Source organism: Erythrolamprus reginae, chromosome 3 (assembly GCF_031021105.1).
Source record: "Erythrolamprus reginae isolate rEryReg1 chromosome 3, rEryReg1.hap1, whole genome shotgun sequence".
Taxonomy (NCBI): domain Eukaryota; kingdom Metazoa; phylum Chordata; class Lepidosauria; order Squamata; family Dipsadidae; genus Erythrolamprus; species Erythrolamprus reginae.
In genome coordinates this window covers 157,691,133-157,715,398 of record NC_091952.1, presented here as the reverse complement: position 1 = coordinate 157,715,398, position 24,266 = coordinate 157,691,133, and the positions used below count along the sequence as shown (strand labels likewise).

The 24,266-nt window shown below is 38.5% G+C and overlaps 1 protein-coding gene across 2 annotated transcripts in view; it reads right to left on the bottom strand.

The window, feature by feature from the left end:
* FBXL7 (F-box and leucine rich repeat protein 7) overlaps positions 1–24,266 on the bottom strand; it is a 186,781-nt gene that overhangs the window by 2,510 nt on the left and 160,005 nt on the right. For both annotated transcript variants that reach the window (XM_070749081.1, XM_070749082.1), the window contains one exon: positions 6,732–7,343. In XM_070749081.1, the coding sequence (XP_070605182.1) occupies positions 6,732–7,343 (612 nt within the window). The remainder of the gene's footprint in view (positions 1–6,731; positions 7,344–24,266) is intronic.

Genomic DNA, 24,266 nt, shown 5'->3' with positions numbered 1-24,266 from the left:
AGGTCATAAGTGTGAAAAATGGTCATGTCACTTTTTTCAGTGTCATTATAACTTTGAATGATTACTAAATGAACTGTTGTAAGTTGAGGACTACTGTATAGAAAATTTTTGACTTGCTTTAACATTGAGTATTTTCAAGACAGATACATATCTGAATGTGTCCTAAGGTACTACTGAGGCATTTGATAAAGAAACATATCTGGAAAGATGACTCAATGAGTCATATTTTAACTTTAAAGTACTGTACTATCATGTAATACTTCCTTTGTTAAACTGCAGGCACTGCATCTAGTTCAGGAAATGTTTTCTAGTTTATCTCTTATCAATTTTAGGAAATATCACACCTGAATTCCTGAGCTGATTAAAACTTTTTTCATGTTTTATTATGGGAACTGATGCATGGCATGGATAGCAAAATTCACTTCTGTCCTGGACTAATATTATCCAGAAATTAATCTCTAAAAAAATATAGAAACTTCCTATTATTTATACATAATTCATTGGGCCATGAGAATGAGAAAAGGAAAGGTCTGGTTCACATGCTGCTGATATTCTTAGGAAGGTGCAGATGATTGGAAGGCCAGTGATAAAACTGATTTTTGCCATCATCTGGAAAGAGAAGAGAAAGGAATAACCACTTTTTTTCAGTCCCAGGAAACAATATCTTGAAAGCAAGACTCTGACAATGGATCTGGTCAAAACGCCTCCAACTTATTGTGGTTCTCAGGGATAACCATCATCTCAAACCATTCTTCCTGCTTCTTTCCCACATTTCCCGAATGTCAAAAAAGAAATGAGATGCTACAAGAAAGAAACTAGGAGGTAAAACACCTGGTGTGGGGATGATAATAATTATTACTATCTGATGGAGTTTTCTCTTTTTTATGTTCTTTATTGAGTCAGACAGACACATCCATCTATTCAATCCCTATTTTCTCTCTCTCCCCCACCCCTCTCTCTTCCTCCTCCTAGTTCCCTGCTTTTGTTTCTCTTTCTTTCTCCATGAAAGTGTTATCAGTTCACTGGACACCTGCAGACCACAGCAATGTCTTGCTATTTTTGCCAGAGGAAAACAGAGAAAAAGATCAAATGGCAAATAGGTAGAATCGCAATAATCCTTGAAAATCTGATCATAAATCATGTGAGAGTCATGAAGGATAGCTTTCCCCAAAATTATGTGCTGCCTTAGTTGATGCGCCCCAGAGTTGACACTCCAAACAAATATTTATATCTTTTTTGTTTTCTCCTTCTGGAATGAATAGAAGTTCACAATGGCTGGTTTCAGTAATGCCAAGTTTAGCTTCCCAGTCTGTCTGGTCTGCAGGCTGTTGGTTACTTCCTGAAGAAAGTCAGAAGGTGAAATCATGCTTGTCTGATGGATACTGCAGAATTCAGGGCTACTCATACATTCTGAATTCATTTAAATAGTGTCCATCCCAACCTTTCAAAATAGATTCTGTAGTTTAATTAGTATATATATCTACACTATGTCTGGAACAGAGATGGGTTCCTGCCAGTTTGGAACTGGTAGCAGGAATTTCCCACAACTCACTGAATAGGCTCTGATGGTCGGTTGGACACACCCCAGAACCAGATCTCTTGGTAATGCCATAGGCGCCGCCATCTTGTTTTTCACTTCTGCGCATGTGCAGAAGCTGTTTTTGCTTCTGCACATGCACAGAAACTCAGTTTTAGCACTATGCATGTGTGCGTGCACCCATGCGAAACATGAGAAAGTGAATTGGCAGTGAGGTAAGTCAGAACTCACCCATGGTCTGGAAGCATATTATCTAGCCTGAATAACAACAACAACAATGATAATATTGTAGATTAAGTAAATATAAGTAAAGAACAAAAATTTACTGAAGACCCAACAAGAAACAAAGATGCAGAAAAAATATGATAAAATCAAGAATGGAGAGTTGCCAAAAATAAGACATTACATAGCCAATTTTGGGAAGAAAAAATAAAATAAAAACAAAGTGGGCAGTGAAATAATGTGGTTATGGTTAACAACTGGTTCTTTAAAGAAAGAGACGGAATCACTGATTCTGGCTGCACAAGAACAGGCAATTCGCATAAATGCCATGAAGGCCAAAATTGATAAACCCTGAAATGAGACTAAATGAAAATTGTGCAAGGAAGCTGATGAAACTATAGACCATGTGCTCAACTGCTGCAAGAAAATAATGCAGATTGATTACAAATTACGGCACAACTCTGTTGCACAAATGATCCACTGGAATTTATGCAAAAACTATAACATCCATGCTGCTACAAACTTGGTGGCTAACACAAACCTGAAAAAGTAACTGAAAATCAGATAGTCAAGATCTTGTGGGATTTTTATATACAAAGAGACAAAGTATTGGCACATAATACGCCAGACATTATGCTGGTTGAGAAATACAAGGTGGCTATCATTGACATCGCAATACCAGGTGATAGCAAGGTAAATAAAAAGGAACTTGAAAAAAATCCCAAAATACCAGGACTTAAAAATTAAAATTCAATGATTATGGCACAGACCAGCAGTGATAATTCCAGTGGTGACTGGAACATTGGGTTCTGTCCCAAACGCACTGGAATTACAATTAAAACAGCTCAAAATCGACAAAATAATCATCAGTCAAATGCAGAAAGTTGCACTGCTTGGTTCTGCACATATACTTCGAAATACATTATGACATCCTAGGGTGGGGGTTAACTAGTAATCAATGCCAAATCTGGTGAAACAACTGGCCACTGTGATACCATTGGGATAATAATAATGTCCCTGGGTGGGGCTCGACTAGTAATTAATGCCAAATCCGACAAAAAAAACCTTGGCCACTATGATACAATTTCATCATCATCATCATCATCATCATCATCATCATCATCATCATCATCATCATCATCCATGCTCTTGGCAACAGTCTTTTGATAGAGAAATGTAAGCAATTTTAAATAAAATGAGAAAGTTTTGGAGAACTTTGAAACTCTGAATGAACTTTGGCCAGTTATGAGATAATGGGTTACAATCTAGCCCCTCTTTGTAGGTACTCTACTGAAAACTAAAAGAGACATTTTAAATATGGAAAATCTGAGATCCAACTTTTCTGTGGTTTTTTGACATAATGGTATAATTTCTAGGATGCATTATTCATAAGATCCCACAATGAATTTTCAAAGTAAACTAGGTCTCATGTGAGGCCTGCAAAATATAAGTTGTCATGTTGATACCAATAAAATCCCATTTCATATGGACATCTATTCTATGCCAAACATATGAAGAGTTAAAGCCAGCTAAAATCAAGGACTTGTCCCAAATACATAAATATGTAAGTGCAAGCTATACCTAACAGAATATTTCTATAATGACTCCACTCCATTATACACTCCAAAGATTATGCATTCTTCTATTTCCATTTATCTCTCTCTCTCTCTCTCTCTCTCTCTCTCTCTCTCTCTCTCTCTCTCTTTTACATTACCTTGCATACTGAAAAGTTATGTACAGTATGTACCACATTCAGGTCTGCTTATTTAGCAGAGTTTTTGTTCCAATGGCTGAATGAAAGAATGTGTGTAATGCACAGAGATATTTTGCTTCCTGAGAAATATATTTTTGCATGTTGTAAGAACCACATATTTGAAATGTAAAATGGCAAGTATGCCAGAAGGGTGATAGACAGTTAGCAAAAACTCTGTTGTTATGACCTTTTGAATCAATGTTGTCTCTTGGTGGCTATGTGGATGGATCTATGCAGTTTTCTTGGCAGGATTTTTGAAAGTACATAGTCAATACTTTCTTAAAGGATATTTTTCAACTTCCCAAGATAGAGTTGAGAGAAACGATGCTTAAGCATTGAAGATTTAGAATAATGGATTGATTAATTTCTTTAATGTTATAGTAATAGAGTTTTCATAGAATACCTAAGAAGGAGGAGTAGGCATGATGGCATGCCTGAATTAGTAAAAGGTTATTGATTAATTCAATAAGGTTTAAAGGAAATCAAGGTTGAATTCAATTAGAAGAAAATTAGATGTCTAGATGACAAAGTAGAGGTCAAGGTCTTCCTGATGAATATAGGAAGTAATTAATTGGGAACTAATAATTTTTGGGGGGGCAATTATAATTGGCTTAATAACTCGATACTATTCTTATTGCATTATGAAAGTATTTTGAAATGTATTGAAAAAGTTTGTATGGAGAAAAATTAAAAAAAATTACCCCCTCAAAAAGAGAAATGGTTGCTTAAGAATCAGCCACACGTAGGCATCAGTGCCTAAGGACGGACTAAAATTCCAGTCTCCCTGGTCTAGTATCTTTAAGTGCTGCATCAAACTGGCTCTCTGTGGAAACGTTTGTATACAGTAGACCTCAACTTACAACAGTTTGTTTAGTAATCATTCAAAGTTACAGTGGGCGGCACTGGAAAAACGTGATGTATGACCGTTGTTTACACTTACAACCGTGGTAACAGCCCATGATCATGTGATCAAAATTCAGATACTTGGCAACTGCCTCATCCTTATGACTGTTGTCATATCCCAAGGTCATGTGATCACCTTTTGCACCCTTTTAACAAGCAAAATCAATGGGGAAGCCAGATTCAAATACCAACCATGTTACTATCTTATATGTATCCATTAAGTGATTCACTTAAGAGCTGTGGCAAGAAAAGTCATAGGGGGGGGGGGGGGAACGGACACATTTAACAAATGTTTCACTTAATAACAGTAATGTGGGACTCAAACTGTGGTCATAAGTAATTAATATTTTACAGATCAGCTATCTGTTGGTACCATGAATATGTCCCAAAATAAATTACATACAGACATCCAAGCATACTGATAATAACTTCCCAACATTAGAAAACAATGGTGTCCAGGGATAAAAATTTATGTCTACTCCTAGCAAGATTTTGTCTGTTGTGTGTAAATTTTGTAATTCATTTACCAGATAGTTTTCTGCTGGCTTTATGTAGTCTTTGTTTCTAGACCGTTATGCTGCTATACACGAATTCTTTCAAAACATTCTGAATCAAAGTTCTTGCAGTCAATCAGATGAATTTATTTTTTTCCCCTTACAAAACCAACAATTCCTAATGACAGATAGTTTTACTTCCTACTTGTTTTTTTTCTGTAGGGGCTTTTTCTTTATCTATGAAACAGTCTGAAGGAACTGCTGGTTTGGGGATCAATAGTAAATAAATGGTGCTTTACATCAGGATACAATGATGATTTTTTTCCCTATCTTATAATATGGCAGTAAATTGGACTCTGGAAGCGGCAATTGTGTGAAATGCAGAATTGATCTATTGGCAAGTGACTGAAACTAGGTTGCTGAAATACATTAAAATAATCTGGGGTAGGTGGAGGGGGGAAGGAGAGGAGGTTGAGGGAAAGAATGTCTGTGCCCATGTATGCATATATCGTATCACATCATACATATATCTCATCTCCATCTCATCTCCCTCTGTTTCTCTCTTCTATCTATCTATCTATCTATCTATCTATCTATCTATCTATCTATCTATCTATCTATCATCTATCTATCTATCTATCTATCTATCTATCTATCTATCTATCATCTATCTGCTGTCTAATCTCTATGCACGCGTGCGTGCACACACACACATACACAAATACACTTGCTAATTTGGCTATTTTTCTCAGCAGAGGGCAGTATTGCTTCCCAATAACACAACACTGAGAAAACTTGAAAGTAAATTCCACAAGGATGTTTGTGGCTGCAAACATAGCAAAGTGTTTTGTGGCAAGAAACATCATCACTTTTAAAGAGGTCATATAATGTCTTTGGGACAGCATAAAGACCTGAGGATCAAAGCTTACTGTTACTGATTTGCCTTCCTTTTACTTTCTCCTTTCTTTCATTGAAAATGGCATACCCTAAACTTATCTTACCTGATGTTGCCATCCACTTCCTCCAAACCCAGAACATTAATCTATGATCAAACTCGATTATTCCCTTTATAAGCAGACTAAATGGATAAATTGGATATTCCTCTTGAAGTGAGCCTTGTCACATAAGATTTTCCATAAGAACAGTAGTAATTTTTAATTGGTTTATCCTGCCTTTCCTGCAAAACCTCCCAGAAGCATACAGGGCATTTCCTCCTTCACTGTTTGTCTACAATTTATGTGGAGATTCAGTTGGGTTGAGAATGAAACAACTGACCCTACATTGTCCTGTGAATTTCCATGGGTAGACTTGGGTCTCCTTGCTCATAGTTCAGAAATCTTAACCACAACATCACATTGTTTTATTTTATAAAGTGTTGTGGCATTTAAACACTAACAAATTAGTACAATGCACACATAATGAAATGGAATGAGATCCACAAATGCTTATGCAATAATATGTGACTGTTTAAAGAGTTGCAGGGACTATTGTTGTTTTGACACGCTAAACCTGGCACTCTTTAAAGACTCATGCTCAATTACAAACCTTTTGAAATATTTAACGGTACAGAGTACAATTTTAAATGCAAGATTAAAATTGAGATTTAAATGCAAGATTATTTGGAGAAATCCATATTATTTTTAAGAGGGAGAGAGAGAAAAAGAGAGAGAGCAGAGAGATATTCTGAAAATGTTAGTTAAAGAGTGAAAAAGTTACTATCAAGACTGTGATCAAAAATATTGAGAATATTTTCTCCATTAAATTTGACATGCTTTATCCAAAACTCTCCAGCTAGAGTGTAAATGTAGACTTTTTCCATTACCTGATACATCTAAATGTTCCAAATTTGGACACAAGGACACTACATCAAAAACCGCCTCATTGGAAATGTTGTAGCAACCAGATACTTCCAATTGCCTCAGTTCTGGGCAACATTGAGCAATGGTGTAAAGTCCTCGGTCTGTGAGCCGCCTGCAGCCACTAACAATTACCGTTTCCAGCATAAGACAGACGTTTGGGGTGTCCTGGCAAAGTCGTCGTGTCAGCACTTTCAGAGCTCTGTCCACATTGATTGTCTCTCCTATCAGGCGAATAGTCCTCCAAAGCCGCGGGTCCCAAGCAAGATTATACCAGCGGCGGCACACACGGGCACAGCGGCACAACTGATTGGTGGGCAAAAAAGAAAATATCTGGATCACAGAAAGGTCGGGAAGCCGGTTGATATTGGCCTGTTCTTTTTGAAGCCAAGAGGCAGCATGAATGAAAGGGTGGATGAGGCAAGTGGAAGGAGGCGAGTGAACCATTGCAATTGTCTCTCCGGTGACTGAAGAGGAAGATGTAGAAGATTCTTTTCCATTTTGCAATCTGTGTGAATTTGGTGGACATATGAGCGCAGGACTGGGAGTGCTCAGAGTGCGCATGCTCAGGTCGGAATCTGAAAGACAGAAATGGCACGGTAATGAGACTATTTCATAAGCTGGAAGCCGTCTTCTGCAAGGACATGAAGGGCTCCCAAGGATGTCTGTGCTAAAAGAAGGCTACATGCATAAAAACAGATTCTGTCTGCATTTATTATCAGTAGTTGCTAAGCTCAGACTAGTGCCTGGATTTTTAAACAAACAAAAAACTATCACCAACTTTTTATCAATTTGCTTCCTTCAATTATTTCCCAAAACAATGTGAAAATACGTGTTGAGTTTTGAACTGCTTTGCTGAGTACTTAGCATGAGTGATTTCCTGGAACAGTATTGTCAGGTACCTTGCAACACCCAGATCAGAGCTCTTCATCCAAATCCCCTCCACATGTGTCACCACTACAATGGCCAGAATCTTTGTAAGACAAATATAGTTGGAGAGTCTGGATCTGGACTCCCAGCATATCTGAAGGGTACTAGTTAGGAAATCTCATTATGTCCTGAAGATTATTTACAGCTATAAGAATAGGCTTACTTCCAAATATGGCATTACTTCTTATTACCAAGAGATGCATACAACTATGGAAACATGAAGCTGGAATTGAGAATAAATATATGTTTATTATTTGTACTTTTAAAAAAATTGAAAGTATATGAAATCAAAAAGAGTGTCTTCCAGCTATTAAATAATAAAACTGAATATTTTTTGAGAAAGCGATTACTCTTTCCCCAGTAGTCTATCCAAGCCAAAAAAAAAAATCTTTAAAATTCATAGAGCTATTTATATTCAACTTTATATAAGTATTATTTTAATTAACATAATACATTTAATTCAATGTAGCCTAGCATGAACAGCAACAGCTGTCCTGGGTTTCTAGAAAATGCAACCAGAGTCTTAAACTGAAATTTGGATGGCTGCATAGAGATAAAACTAAAGAATAGTAAGGTAGTTTAAAAACACAAAAACAAAAAGAAACCAGCCTTTTCATATAGTATGCTGGGTTTAAATACAATTTGTAATAGAAATAAACTCAAGAGATTGTTAGGAATTGTCATGTACAGTATTCACATCCTGTTCATCTACTTATTGTATTTGCACTATTTGCACCTTACGAAAGGCCAAGAGGGTGGGGGTGAAATTTCTTGCTTTTCTTTGAAGATGTTTCACTTCTTATCCAAGAAGCTTCTTCAGCTCTCACTGGATGGTGGGGAATGGAAAGACTCCTTCCCCCATCCAGTCAGAGCTGAAGATACTTTTTGGATGGGAAGCAAAAAAGTTCTCAAGGAAAAACAAGAAAATCCAGTTGTCTCCAGTTGTGACCTAGGTGATCGAATCTCCATAGACATTCTTATTGGAAAATGAGTAAAATGGCGGTAGGAAAAGCAAGTAGGATGCTTGGCTGCATAGCTAGAGGTATAACAAGCAGGAAGAAAGCAATTGTGATCCCGCTATATAGAGCGCTGGTGAGACCACATTTGGAATACTGTGTTCAGTTCTGGAGACCTCACCTACAAAAAGATATTGACAAAATTGAACGGGTCCAAAGACGGGCTACAAGAATGGTGGAAGGTCTTAAGCATAAAACATGTCAGGAAAGACTTAATGAACTCAATCTGTATAGTCTGGAGGACAGAAGGAAAAGGGGGGACATGATGGAAACATTTAAATATGTCAAAGGGTTAAAGAAGGTTCAGGAGGGAAGTGTTTTTAATAGGAAAGTGAACACAAGAACAAGGGGACACAATCTGAAGTTAGTTGGGGGAAAGATCAAAAGCAACATGAGAAAATATTATTTTACTGAAAGAGTAGTAGATCCTTGGAACAAACTTCCAGCAGATGTGGTTGGTAAATCCACAATAACTGAATTTAAAAATGCCTGGGATAAACATAGATCCATCCTAAGATAAAATACAAAATACAGTATAAGGGCAGAGTAGATGGACCATGAGGTCTTTTTCTGCCGTCAGTCTTCTATATTTCTATGTTTGTCTTATAAAGTTATGTGTAAAGTATTTTGAATACTTAAGAACAGCTATGTTGGACATTACGCAACCTGAATTATTTAGGATATGAAATGCCTGCCAAAAAGCCTTCTATGAATCTTTAATGATATTAATTAAGTAATTAAAATGCCAATTTCACGGCTGAAGAAAGGGAATTATGGGGAAAAAAGAAAAAAGAGCAAATTGGTGTAACATTAAAGTACATTCAAACTAGATAAATTCCTTACCAGCACAACTGTACACATAAAACTTTGCTCATTTTGTTTAGTAGAAAAGGCAAGCCTGTGAAAAGGAAGAAGCCAAAAACAGACCTGCCTCCTTCACTTGCATGAATGAAGAAAATACCAACATTTATTTTCATGACCTATGCTACCTTTCAGCCTCCAGTATTAAATGCACAATTCTTACCTACAGCTTCCTAGCTAGCAACAATTGCATCAAAAACATGATCTTCAAGGACTACATGGAGTCAGGAAAACATAGCAGGAGGGCAATTTGAGATGGCTATGTACGCATTAAACTTTATTTTCCACTGAACAAATATAATTGGATTTCTTTTTCAAATGGACACTTAATTGCAACATGTTGAAAAAGTCCAGGAATGTGTATTTATATTATGGTGACCGAAGAAACTCAAAATTGAAAAACAACCCCAGACTATTACTGTACTCCTCTATGATTATCAATCCTCTAGTGCAGGATGATTATAATTATAGCTTCCTTCCAATTCCCAGGATTGTTTGTTGACGCTGAAACAAGGCTGTTGAGAGCAGTAGTTGTTTGTAGAACCTGCAATTTTACTATAGTGAGAGCTCTCCTCCTCAGTTCAGATGTGAATTTCAGAGTTTTAATACCATGGTAAAGAAAAAGATTTGATGTAAAACCTACTCATATATTTTCCTATTTAATAGGATTGTTGCAATCAACAGCAGTCAGAAACAACAAATGGGAATTTGATTTAAAAATCATAAAAATATTTCGAAGTAGAAGCAGGTTTGAAAAGCAGCTTACATTTAGCTACCATTACAGAATACATAAAGCAAAACCACATTCAACTATTGTTGATGCCAACACCAGATACCTCAATAGGTTTGATCCCTGCATCTTCATGCAGTTCCCTGCTTAAGTCCAGAAGAGACACAGGTGCTGATGCATGATCTCAGTCTGAGATGGAAGATTCGATTAGGCCAGCACTATGGGATGGCGGGAGATTGAACCTCCTCTCTAATCTCTTTAAACGTAAGAAAAATCTGAGAGGCTTGATCATCTATTAGCTTAAAATAATTGAAGGAATTAGGAGAAATGTTTAGCACTTCAACCAAAGGAAAAATAATGATCCATAATTACTGATTGAAGAGGAACCCCAAAGCATAAAATATCCTAGAAGGGAATAGTTGAGAACAAGGTAGACCTCTGTGTTACCAAGAAAGAAAGAAAATATTTAGAGAAAAGTGGCCAAGAGAAAAGAAGAAATAATATGCAGAAGAGACTATTGGGGATAGGAGAAGTCAATGCCAATGTGGTGTAATGGTTAAGGGGATGGACTATTGTTGGAGGAGACCATTTATGCTCATTTTCAGCTGTGGATGTCAGTTGTATGGATTAGTAGCCATCCTTAAAACTTAGGTTACTTTTGTGGAGAAAAGTCAGGAAGTAGTACTATGCATGCAACCTTGCGTATATAATATACTACATATAACAAACAAACCAACAAGCACATTTGAGGAAGGACATACTCTTCAAATGTTCCAGGTGTCCCTTAAGACTTGGCTTTGCTCCTAGGCCTGGGCTTAGGATGCTTGAATGTTGCTCTCTTATAACTAATTATATGTATGTGCCATATGTATGGTATGTTTGGGTTTTATGACTGTTTTAATAGGGGTCTTTTAAAACTGTTTTTAACATTGGATTTGTATATGATGTTTTATTTGTTGTGAGCCGCTCCGAGTCCTCAGAGAGGGGCGGCATACAAATCAAATCAAATCAAATCAAATCAAATCAAATCAAATCAAATCAAATCAAATCAAATCAAATCAAATCAAATCAAATCAAATCAAATCAAAAATTTAGGAAGTAAATTAATAAATTTTCTGCTCCTTAATCCATTATCCTGAGCATGGATTGACTCTACTCTCATGCTCACTGCATCAGCAGAAGGGAAGATATAAGGGAAGAGAGTTCCTCCAACTATCCTCAGCCTCAAAATATATCAGCTGAAGGCTTATTTCCTCCTGCGTTGATTTCCAAGCCATTCAGATGCTTCTGAGAAATCAACAAGGACATAAGACAACTGGTACAATGGTATTTTATTTCCAGCAATGGGTATTCAGTGATATATTGCTTCTAACAACTGTACATGAATGTATTAGTATGTACGGATTCTCATAGAGTGGCAGCAAGATATCCTCTCCCCCACCCCAAATACACTCATGCCAGAACCGATGAAGCTTCTTGGATGAGAAGCAAAACATCTTCAAGGGAATACAAATAAAGTCCAGTTGCCTTTTGAAAAAGCACCTCTGAGAAAGCCTTGACCTGATGCCTGATAATCTCCATAGTCATTCATCACACAAACACTTCATTATGTTGAAGATTCATGTGTTGGGGATATGAACTCTGCAATTTCCATGTGGCCTTGAATTAAAAGCAAGACGTTGCCTTTAGTATATATGATGGAAAGACAGAGTAGACTGAAGCACATGTGACTGAAGCTTTCAAATTCTTTTATAGAAATATGGAAACCATTTCTTCCCTCTGGCCAGTTCTGTCCCTTGCCACTTGGCAGAAATGATTTTTGCTTCCCGTATTTTGAATAGAACTAAAAATACCACAGTTGCCTTTGTTTAACAAACAAAAAGCAGCAATCGGCATATATGAGGTCTGCCAAGACATATTTGGTTTCTGCATCAGCATCTTTGCTTCTGCCAACATGACAAGCCTGTGAAAAGTTTATCACTACCACAAAGTACCTTGGAAAGGAAAAAGCAGTAGGGTGGGAAGGGCATGCATTCTTTCAGTTTAGAAACAAGGCAGATAATGATACATTTACACATACAATATGTTTGAATTACCATACGCTTGAGGGAGGAGGGATCTTGCAAAATATCATAGCATAATTCTAATATAAGAGAAATAAACTATTTATCAGCTTTCTACCTTGCCTTCTGTTCAGATGCTCAACATCACCCATAGTAGTATTCTCTCTTTCCACCCAAAATGATATCTAGTGAGGTAGCTTGGTCAGGACAAAAAGCCAACTTATTGACTCAGATTAATCAACTTATCTGGCCCAAAGTCACCCATTGAGCTTCTGTGGCAGACTAAAAATTGAGCCTTGGGTCCAATATCTTAAGAGCAGAGTAGTACAGCGCTAAGCAATGACATCTCCCAAAAAAATATCTCTCAATAAAAATTACAGGTTTGGAGAACTTCCCTCACAATTCTCTGTATACCTCTCCCAGTAATCAAATTCTCTGGTTAAAACTCAGTCCTCTTTGGGCTGTTTGTGGATTGTGTTTGCTGTAGTATTTTGGTCCAAAAGATTTCACTTTCAGATTTTTTTCTCTTGTCAGAAAACAAATATAACAACAATGCCTAAATTTACGCTTAGCATATATTAGTGACAGGAACTCTCCAGATATGTTGGAATGAAATTTTAAAATTCCCCTGCCATCTGGTGATCTCACATTTACAGTCCTAGAACCTTTGGATCAATGGTGGAATTCCAAATATTTTCCTATCGGTTCTATAAGAGAGTGTTTGTGCATGCAGCACTCAAAGACCGCCCTCAGTGTCAGCGCTGGTGAGCTAAGCTGTTGTTTACCTCAGTTGAGACACAGCAATCTGCTCTGCCGCGCAAATCAGTTGAGCTAAAAAACAAGCGAATACAGGACAGGGAATGGTGCAGGTGGGAACAGCAGGTCTGGACAAAGGTGGTATTTGCTGGTTCTACAAACAACTCAAAATTTCTCCTACCAGTTCACTTGAACTGGTCTGAACCAGCTGAATACCACCTCTGATTTGGATCATGCTTGGTCATTCATGGATCATTATTATAGTTGCAATTCATAAAGTGTGAGACCATCACCGGCGTCTATGAATTTGTTTCAATATACAGTGAAAGGATAAGATTTGTTTCTAACAATGTTAGTTTCTGAGGATTTTCTTCAGAGGACCTTCCACAAAATTCTCTAATCTGATGTTAGACTTCTCCGTATCTTTCACATGAATTGCAATGAAGAAAATATTTCACTCTAGAGTGAACAGCGGGTTTAATTCTGTAAGACTGTACCTGCATGCCAGTGGTTTCAATTTTTTTACTACCAGTTCTATGAGTGTGATGTGGCTTGGTGGGCGTAGCAGGGGAAGGATACTATAAAATCACCCTTCCCACTCCACTCTAGGGGAAAGATACTGCAAAATCTTCATTCCCTTCTGATCAACTGGGACCCAGGAGGCAGAGAATAGATGGGGGTAGGCCAGTCAGAGGTAGTATTTACTGATTCTCTGAACTACTCTAAATTTCTGCTACCAGTTCTCCAGAACTGATCAGAACCTGCTGACACCCACCTCTACTACAAGCGGGCGTATGACTTTACTACTAAACAGTGATATTTGTTCCCTTCTATTTTTATCTCTCTAAAGGGCATAGTCATAACCTTTTCGGTTTTGGAGTAATTTCTCCCGGATGAATCAGGATGATTAACACCAAACAATCAGTGGTCTTTTTGTAACCAACTGTAATGAGTTATTTCTTCAGAAGTCATTCCAGGAGAGAAGGTGATATATATAGCCAAATGATTGAAATAACCTTTCACAGAGGGGAGTTTATTGTTAGAACTAGATTTAATTATAATTTGTTAGAGTTTTCTCTTCAGTATCACTAATATTTATTTTCATATGTCTCTGCCTTAATTTGTAGATACCTTATAGGTGACATGATGTCTTTTGTATAGATCAATAAAAGTGGGAGTACTCAAATAGATAGAAAATTAATGTTGTCAGTCAGATGTAAATTCTGTAATAATGGTGCAGTCCAGCAATATAAAATACATTCTTCCAGAAATATAAAGGTATCCATCAAAAATAATGACACAGATTTTAGAATAGTTCAGAGAAATCCTTTTAAAGATACACATATAAAAATATTGGAAACAGCTAGATCTTAATTTTGATGGGTTTTTTCAAATTTATGTTGCTAATATAATCCAACTCTATCTTTTATTTTCATTATTTGTTTTCACTTGTTTTGCTTTGGGAACAAGTCACCTTGAATTCAATATAATTTATTTGCAGAAAAATTCATTGACTATTAAAACTTTTGATTCAGGGACATCTTTTAGGAACCAGTGTAGCATAGGGATTACATTGCTGGAATAGAAGACATAGATTCTAATCCAACTTTGTCCATGAAAGCTCACTGAATGACTTTGGGCTGGTCATTCTCTCTCAATCCAATCTATTGTATGTTATCCTTTTTGCAAGGAAAAATAGAAGAGAGCACTATGTATGCTTGTTTAAGCTGTTGAATAAAAGCCAGGATATAAATCTATAAAGTAAAATAAATATGTATACACAGGTTGGACATGGTGAATGTAAAGTCACTGAAATCAGAAAGACTTACTTTAGCCAGGATTAATTTATTCAACTATTTCAATGAATGTGCCCTAAACTGAGTATATCTACATTCAAATCAGTGCTTTTTAATGGTAAGCAATCTTGGATCTCTTGGGGAAATATTTGAATAAAATATAAATAAGGACTGTATTATTTTTGTAGTTCCCTAATGAAGAATATTATAATTAGTTAAATGATAGAAGGGGAAGAGGAAGAAAGATTTTTAGAAATGCTTTATTAGGATCTCAGTAGACTTGCTATGCTTTGTTCTTAAGCATAGGAAAAGAAAATGTAAAAAATAAACCTTCACAGATACACTTAGCTATTTGATAAACAAACAATCCAGTGCTTTCTCTCTTGCTTGGCTCTCAGTTGTACTACCAACCATACTGACGTCCCCTTGAAATTTCTGGAGCCGTTTCTTTTGTGCTATTATAAATACATAGAGTGAAATCACTGAGAATGTAAACTTGGCGGGGCATCTAAATTGTATAACAAAACAACGGAGGGACCAGGCCTGGGGAGTCCAACTCTTTTATGAGATGCAACTTCATCCATTTTTTTAAAGTCCACTCTTTTTCTCATAAGAATACATAAACTCTTGGTCTAAAACAACAAGGTCCCTACATTTATGAGAGCAATTAGCTTTTGTTTAGACAGACGTATTTGTCTGTCTCCTATATTTTTCAATGTTTCTCATTTTCTTTGCCTAAAGCAAACAAAACGCTGTTTAGATTTTTAATTAAGAGCTGGCCACAGCCAATGTTTGCTTCACATCCCAAAATGTCTTTAACTTCCAACATGAATGGGAGATATTGAATTTTTCAGGAGATCTGCAATGCCAACTTTACATGGAGACTCAATATGAGAACATATGTTTCTGTCTCAGGCATATATGCAACAATTTCATTTGTGGCCTCTCTGGAAGAATGCTTGCTTTACAAATTCTTAGACAGATAAGGCCCCAGATTCAGAGCCCCACATGGCTCTATAGAACTTTATAGTTGATGAACTAAGAGGAATGGAGCATCTAAAGGGCATCACCACTGATGATCTCTACAATATGTTTTTACTCCAAATCAAAAGGCTTATCGAACTACATGTGCCACTCACTTCTTCCAGAGGTAAACGAAAAAATAACATACCTGTCTCGATAAAGAAACTACAAACCAAAAAAAAATCCCTCTGGCGTAGAAACAAAAAAAGCCCAGTAACCAACTTTAAAGTCTGCTACAAAAGCATATGCCAAAGAATAAGAGCAGAATGCCTCAACTATCACAACAAACAAGAGGAAAGCCTCCTTCGCACCAAGTCTAACCGTGCTTTCTATAACTTCGTCAACAACAAACTCAATGACTCCAGACCTATTCCACCACTCGTAGGACCCAATAACAAAGAATACCATGATGACCCATCCAAGGCCAACCTTTTCAACTCTTTTTTCGGCTCTGTTTTTGTCAACAGCAATGGTTCTTCCCCCGTCTTCGCAAATCGCACCTCTAACCCACTAAAAAACCTAACCCAAATCGCCTCCACTGTTGACAATGTAGAAAAAGCAATCCATGACCTCAAACCCTCCCTATCTGCTGGACCAGATGGTCTCTGTGCATACTTCCTAAGGAAACTTTCTTCTGCTCTTGCTGAACCCCTAAGCATTATCTTTCAAAAATCCTTCAGGACCAGCACGCTCCCCAAGCTGTGGTCAAAAGCAATAGTCATCCCCATTTTCAAAAAAGGAGACCCTTCAGTAGTGAACAACTACAGACCAATATCTCTCTGTTGCGTCCCTTGTAAAATCATGGAATCAATTATAAATTGATCAATCACCCTCTACTTAGAATCTAATAACCTACTCTCAAACAAACAATTGGGATTTAGAAAGAAACTATCCTGCAACCTACAACTACTTCACTGCAAAAACATTTGGACTACCCTCCTCGACCAAGGAAAATCCATTGATGCAATTTATATAGACTTTTGCAAAGCCTTCGACTCAGTGGTCCACAACGAACTACTCCTAAAACTCAAATCCTATGGCATCTCAGGACTCCTCCACAACTGGATTACTGCATTCCTGTCAAATGGGCAACAAATTGTCAAAATTGGTAGCACCATCTCCACACCTGCCTCTGTCATAAGTGGCGTTCCCCAGGGAAGCGTATTAGGTCCTACTCTCTTCATTCTCTACATCAATGATCTCTGTGACCATATCGAAAGCAACTGTGTTCTTTTTGCCGACGATGTGAAACTTTTCAACACCACTGATAACACACTCACCCTCCAAAAAGACCTGGACTTTGTCTCAGACTGGTCTAACACCTGGCAACTTCAAATATCAACCAACAAATGCTCTACCCTCCATATTGGCAAAAAGAATCCTAACCGCACATACGAACTGAATAAACAATCTCTCACTGCTAATCCGCCTTCTGTAAAAGACCTTGGAATACTAATATCGAATGACCTAAGTGCTAAAGCCCACTGCAACAATATCGCCAAAAAAGCCTCTAGAGTTGTTAACCTGATCCTACGCAGCTTCTGTTCAGGCAATCTCACTCTACTCACAAGAGCCTACAAAACTTTTGCCAGACCCATCCTAGACTACTGCTCATCTGTCTGGAACCCATATTACATCTCAGACATCAACACCCTTGAAAATGTCCAAAGATATTGCACCAGAAGAGCCCTTCACTCCTCCACTCGAAACAGAATATCCTACAAAAATAGACTAACTATCCTGGGCCTTGAAAGCCTAGAACTACAGTGCCTAAAACACGATTTGAGTACAGTGGTCCCTCGATTTGCGCATTCTCGATTAGCGCGAAACGCTGCAACGCGGTTTTTCAAAAAATATTATTTAAAAAAATAAAATATTAAAAAATAATTTTTTTTTTATTCTGTTCCCTGAATGGAGACCGCCGGCCGCTCAATCGGGCCGGCAGGGAACAGAATGGAGCCTTCCGCGGCGGGGCTGGTAAGGGGGGGAGCCGAGGGGGGAGCCGAGCCCAGCCCCATGGCATTCGCTTTCCTCCCGCTCGCAGCCGACTGATCGTGGGCTCCTTCGCAACCTCGGAGAGCTTCCTGGTTTTCGTGAGCTTTCATGCCCTGGAAGCTCTCCGAGGTTGCGAAGGAGCCCACGATCAGTCTCGGCTGCGGGTGGGAGGAAGGCGAATCCCCCGTGGGCTCCGTTACATCTTCCGCTGCCAGCCAGGCCATGCTGGCGGCAGCGGAACAATCGCTGGCTGTCAACTTTTCTTTTTAAAACTGGGCAGGAGCTGACTTGCCTCCCCAGTGCTAAAAAGAAATGTTGACAGCCAGCGCTGCGACTGACGGAATGCTGGCGGGAAGACCAAGGGAAGGTTCCTTCAGCCGCCCAACACCTGATCCGCTCCGCAGCGGGGCAACGGGGAAACCCCATCTTCGGCTCCTCGCTGCTTCCGCGCTGCGGAGCAGATCAGCTGTTGGGCGGCTGAAGGAACTTTCCCTTGGTCTTCCCCGCCGCCCACACGCAAACTCCACCATCTGCGCATGTGCGGCCATGAAAAAAATGGCGCACATGCGCAGATGGTGTTTTTACTTCCGCATCCAGTATAACGTGGAAATCGGTTAGCGCGGGAGGTCTTGGAACGTAACCCCCGCGCTAACCGAGGGATCACTGTATTACCCACAAGATCATATGCTGCAATGTACTACCAGTCAATGACTACTTCAGCTTCAACCGCAATAACACAAGAGCACACAACAGATTCAAACTTAATACTAACCGCGGCAAACTTGACTGTAAAAAATATGATTTCAACAATTGAGTTATCAAAGCGTGGAACTCATTACCAGACTCAATTGTGTCAACCCCTAACCCCCAACATTTCTCCCTTAGACTCTCCACGATTGACCTCTCTAGGTTCCTAAGAGGCCAGTAAGGGGCGTACATAAGTGCACTGGTGTGCCTTTCGTCCCCTGTCCAATTGTCTTTCCTTTCTTTCACCTATCTTATATATTCTCTTCCTTTTATATATCCTCTCCTCTAAGTTCACTTTCACCCTCTTTTATATTATCACATGTCTATTTTTCTTCCTATGTATTTGTGTATTGGACAAATGAATAAATAAAATAAAATAAATAAATAAGAGTTGAAGTTCTGGAGTCTGGAACAAGGGGACTGTGTGTTTACTGAGTTACTCTACAAGGATGAAGGGGGAGGGGAGGAACTTTATGGTTTGTTAACCCAAAGGTATGAGTTATAATTATTGAAATGGAGCAGTCATGTCTTCTATTGTTTCATTAATGACTTAACACCATAAAAGCAACATGTTGCTAGGTTTTTCTGAGCATGCAAACCCACAATCAATTTTCAATTGCAGCCAATCAGCCTATAGAAACACACATTGCATAAGGAGATGACAGCCTCATCCCAGTGTCCATTACTCAGAAGTATACTATTGGTACGTATGCTTTCATCGGTTCTTGTTTTAATAAAGGCTGGATGCTTGACAAGTTGAAAGAAGCCCATGTAGATAATTATGGTTTTCTTATGAATGGGATGGCTACTTTGGAATACAATACAGCTTTTTAAGGCTCACGCAATCCTTTCACAAAGTATAAAGCTGCTCATAGTGTTCATTTTTAAATAGGTAGAATTCTATATGCAGCTGTTTTCTTCAGTAGGCCATTCATTGCATTGTTCACCACTGACCTTTGAGGCTGACCTTATTTTATCAGCACTGAAAGGTCAGGTTTACTCTTGACAACACGACTTTTAACATCCTTGCCAAGGAAAGCAACCAAGAAAATATCAGCACATTCTGAAGACTTTCCCATGTGACTCAGGGAGAAAAATAAATGCAGCCCTGAGTCCCAGATTTGTTGGTGTTTTTTTAAAAAGAAAATATTTTGAATGCTGTGGTACTCTGTTAAACATGTGTTGAAATACGTTTGACTTCATTTGAATGCTGGCAATCTTTTAAGCCAGTAGGATCTGCCAGTAGGATCTTTTAATACTGGCAATCTTTTAAGCCAATAGGATCTGCTTATCATTTGGAAAAAGTGGGGAACGAGTGTCCAGATCAACCAATATAATTGCTAAAAGCAGAATAGTTCTCTCTTAAGCAAAACAATGTGGTGAATTTTATATCGAAAAAGCAGGCAAGCCACAATATCATATTTTACAAGTAATGGCAATGCATGTTATAAATCAAGCATTCATGCCAAACAAATACACCTAGGAAAACGGGTGTAGCACTCTGAAGTTTTTCTTTTGCATTAATGTCAAATGTTTTTTATTTATCATTGAAGCCTTTATCGCCTACTTAGAAACAGAACTTTTATTTTCATTTTTGTATCTAGCTTTGCTCCCATGGGCCCTTGCTTCTCCTCTGCATTGTTTGGCATTTCCAGCTGATTTGTCTCCCAATATATCTGCATAGGAATTCCAATTTACACAGCCACATTCTATCTCTGCATAACAGTTTGCAATTTACAAGATCACATCCAACTCATTGAGTAGCTTCACTTTCCAATCTGCAAACTCTCCCTCTCCAAATAATCCCCAATGTTACATTTGAATAGTTTTGCCTTTCCCTTATCTGCATTTAAAGTTATGACAAACAGCATCTTTAGTAAATCAACTCAAGTTTCACCAATTTTTTGCATGCAGTGGTTCTAAGCCTGTGGTTTGTGAACCCCTGAGCGGCCACCATGTTGTCACAAGGTGGGCTGTGAAAGTTTGAAGAAATGTAATTTAAAGTTTGAGTTAAGTCTTGTGGGGGGAATCTGTGGCCATGATCTGTGGTCACAAAAGGTATTTTAAGAAGGTTCGTGGTGAAGAAAAAGTTGAGAACCACTGCTCATAAAGTTAAATATTCATTACTGTTTAAACCAGGGGTGGGCAATTAATTTTACCATGAGGTCGCATGAGAAATTGGGATGGTTTTAGAGGCTCGGACTAATATAATTAACTCAGTTCTACCCAATACTGTATATCGATTTGCCATGTCTGTTCTATAGGAACCCGGGAGGCAGCGAAGAGCGCACAGCCCAGACGCTCGTAACTCAGAACGCCTGGCATTTATTTTTATTTTTAATTTCCTCGGAAACCCTTCCACGTAAACCACCAGATTGTGAGATCTTTCCTGACAAGTGTCATTTAGAAAAGGGATCGAAGTAGGTTCACTAGGTGGAGGGAAAGCGAGAGAAAAAGGAACCTGTCAGAAACCTCAGGCAGCTCTTCCAAAGAAGCAGCCCCCTCCACTCCATCACGTCAGATGGATCACAACTGGCAGCTCAATCCACCCAAGGGTCCCCGCCTGGGTATGTATGGCTGCACCTGGTTTAACCAATTCCACCCACTTTAAGCGATAATAATAAATAATAATATATACTATTTTAACAGCATAATATATACTATTTTAACAGTAAATTCAGGTAGTCATTGATTTTCATCAGTTCCTTTAGTAATAGTTCAGAGTTGCATTGGCACTGAAAAAAGCAACTTATGACCGTTTCTCACGTTTATGACCATTATAGCATCCCCACAGTCACATGATCAAAATTCGGATGCTGGGCAACTGATTCATATTTATGATGGTTGCAGTGTCCCAGGGTCATGTGATCAACACTTTTGAGATTTTGACAAGCAAAATCAATGAGAAAGTGAGATTCATTTAACAACCATATTATTAACTTTAAAACTGCAATGATTCTTTTAAGAAATGTGCAAGAAAGGTTGTAAAATGGGCCATACCTCACTTATTAAATGTTTCACTTAGCAACAAAGTTTTGGGGCTCAATTGTGGTCATAGGTTGACTACCTGTAATTACAATCGTAGGTTGTTATCAATACTTACCAAAGAATGTAGAATGCCTGTCTTGGTAAATATTGATTATTTACTCAGCTCTATCCTGTTTAATGTAAAGATTATTTACTCAGCTCTCTGTCCTACTTATTTACCCAGCTCTCTGTTTATCTAGGGTAATTAAACACTCTTCTGTCTGTTTAGAGCAGGGGTAGGCAAAGTTGGCTCTTCTATGACTTGTGGACTTCAACTCCTAGAATTTCTGAGACAATCATGCTAGCTCAGGAATTCTGGGAGTTGAAACCCACATGTCATAGAAGAGTCAACTTTGCCTACCCCTGGTCTAGAGTAAAAGATAATGAAACACTCTCTGTTTAGTTAGCAATTACACCTTGATATGATTTGTCTGCATACTATATATTATATATTAACCATTTATCCATTGTAACTAAATTAGTAAAATTAATCTTCTTTGTGGGCCCAAAGAAATTTGCTATACAAAATAAACACTAGTCTCAAGCAAGAGAGGCAATCTCTGAACATACCCAGAGAGAACAGGTCTCTGAACAACATAGGCTTCATGCCCAGAAAGAGATTTCCTAGCTCGGAACAGCTTTGCTCAGAAAACCATGTCTCCATGTCTATGATTCCTACAGTAAGTATTAGAGTTTCCAAGAATAGAGCCATGACAAAAACAGGGAGAGAAATTTGGCTGATCGGCACCAGTTTCTATTCGGAATTGGATTGAGAACATTTATTAAGGAGAGAGTATTTCTCTTGGTTATTTCATTTTTATTTAGGCTTTCATTAAGCACAGATTTTTGTAACATTACCCCTGGAATTCTCCCAAAGTTTCCTGGGGAGAAGAAACATATAAACGTTCCCTTGCATTACTGAAAATATATGTTCTAGCATCAATAGTGACAACAAAATTTACAAGAAAATAAACAGCAATTCCAATCTGAGTTGGTCATCAGGACCAAAGATTTATTCTTTCAAGCTTTCAAGCTCATAATGGAGCCCATCATCAAGGAACCTCTCTCTCCCTCCAGAAAAAGTGCACTGGGCTGTTCTATGCATTGTATTCATATAGTTCCTGGTTATACAGTAGCTTTTAGTTTTTAATTAGAGTGTTGATGGGTGGCTATTAAGTTGATAGCTGTTGTTTTCTTATGCTGCCTACCCTTGGCTCTGAAGTACCTGTAAGTTGGTGATAAACTAGCACTTCTATTGACTGACAAGGGAACATTTCCCAGGTTTCAAACATTTCTCTGGCTATTTTGGGGGTTTGATGGCACAAGAAAACAACTAATGACTTACTAGCAATAGCACTTAGACATATATTGCTTCATAGTGCTTTACAGTTCTCTCTAAATAGTTTATGGAGACAGCATATTGCCCCCAACAATCTGGGTCTTTATTCATTTACTGACCTCAGAAGGATGGAAGGCTAAATCAACCTTGAACCTGGTGAAATTCAAACTGTCAAACTTCAGGCAGCCAGTAGTCAGCAAAAGTAGCCTGCATTACTGCATTCTAACCACTATACCACCACAGTTCATCAACAACCTAATTATGATGTTCATCCATCATGTTCAAAGAGGACCTTGACATCCAATGGGTTGTGGGCTGTGCACAATGTGTCTGCAGGTGACTGGTAAGGCCTATATGGGCATGAAATGTTCTGCCACATGTTGGGCAGATATGTATGGGCACCATTGTCACAGCATTTGCATTTACAGCTCTGGCTTTGTGAAGTGCTCGCTTCTCTACTGCTCTGAATGTACTTCTGGCCTCAGATGTCTGGCAGCCTTGGTGGATCAGCATGCACCATGTTGGTTGATCTTGTGCCAGGGTTTCCCAGGAGGTAGTGTTGATATCAAGTGACTTGAAGAAGGCTTTCAATGTGTCTTTCTAATGCTTCCCTTGTCCCCCATGCAATCACTTTCCTTTAGACAGCTCACCATAGAGGAGCTGTTTAGGGACACGATCGTCTGGCATCCTAGCAACATGGCCTGCCCAGTGTGTTTGGGCTTTCATCAGCAGGGTGGGAATTCATGGAAATGTGGGAATTTCTGCAGTTGACCTCAATGTCAATTGTCACTGCGTGGGAGAGGGTGCTGCCAAGGTATGTAAATTTGTCTAATGCTTGTAGCTTTTGTGCCTTTACTATGATGGTGGGCTCTTGTTATTTGGCTTTCGGAGCTGGCTGATGCATCACTTCGATCTTCTTTATGTTGATAAGGAGACCAAAGTTGTTGCACGCTGTTGCAAATTTATCAACACTGGTTTGCATTTCCTGCTGTAATCCAACATTCAGGGTGCTGTCATCAGGAAAGGTCATGTAGGCGTCTCCTTCATCTTGGTGACAGCCTGGAGTCTTCACAGGTTGACCTCAGTCCTGTATCTCAGGCTAACTCCCAAAGAACTGTTTTAGAAGGCATCTGACAGCATGGCTGAAAGCATTATGCTGAATAAGGTCAGTGCCAACATGCAGCCTTGCTTGATGCTGTTTGTGACAGAAAAGGCCTC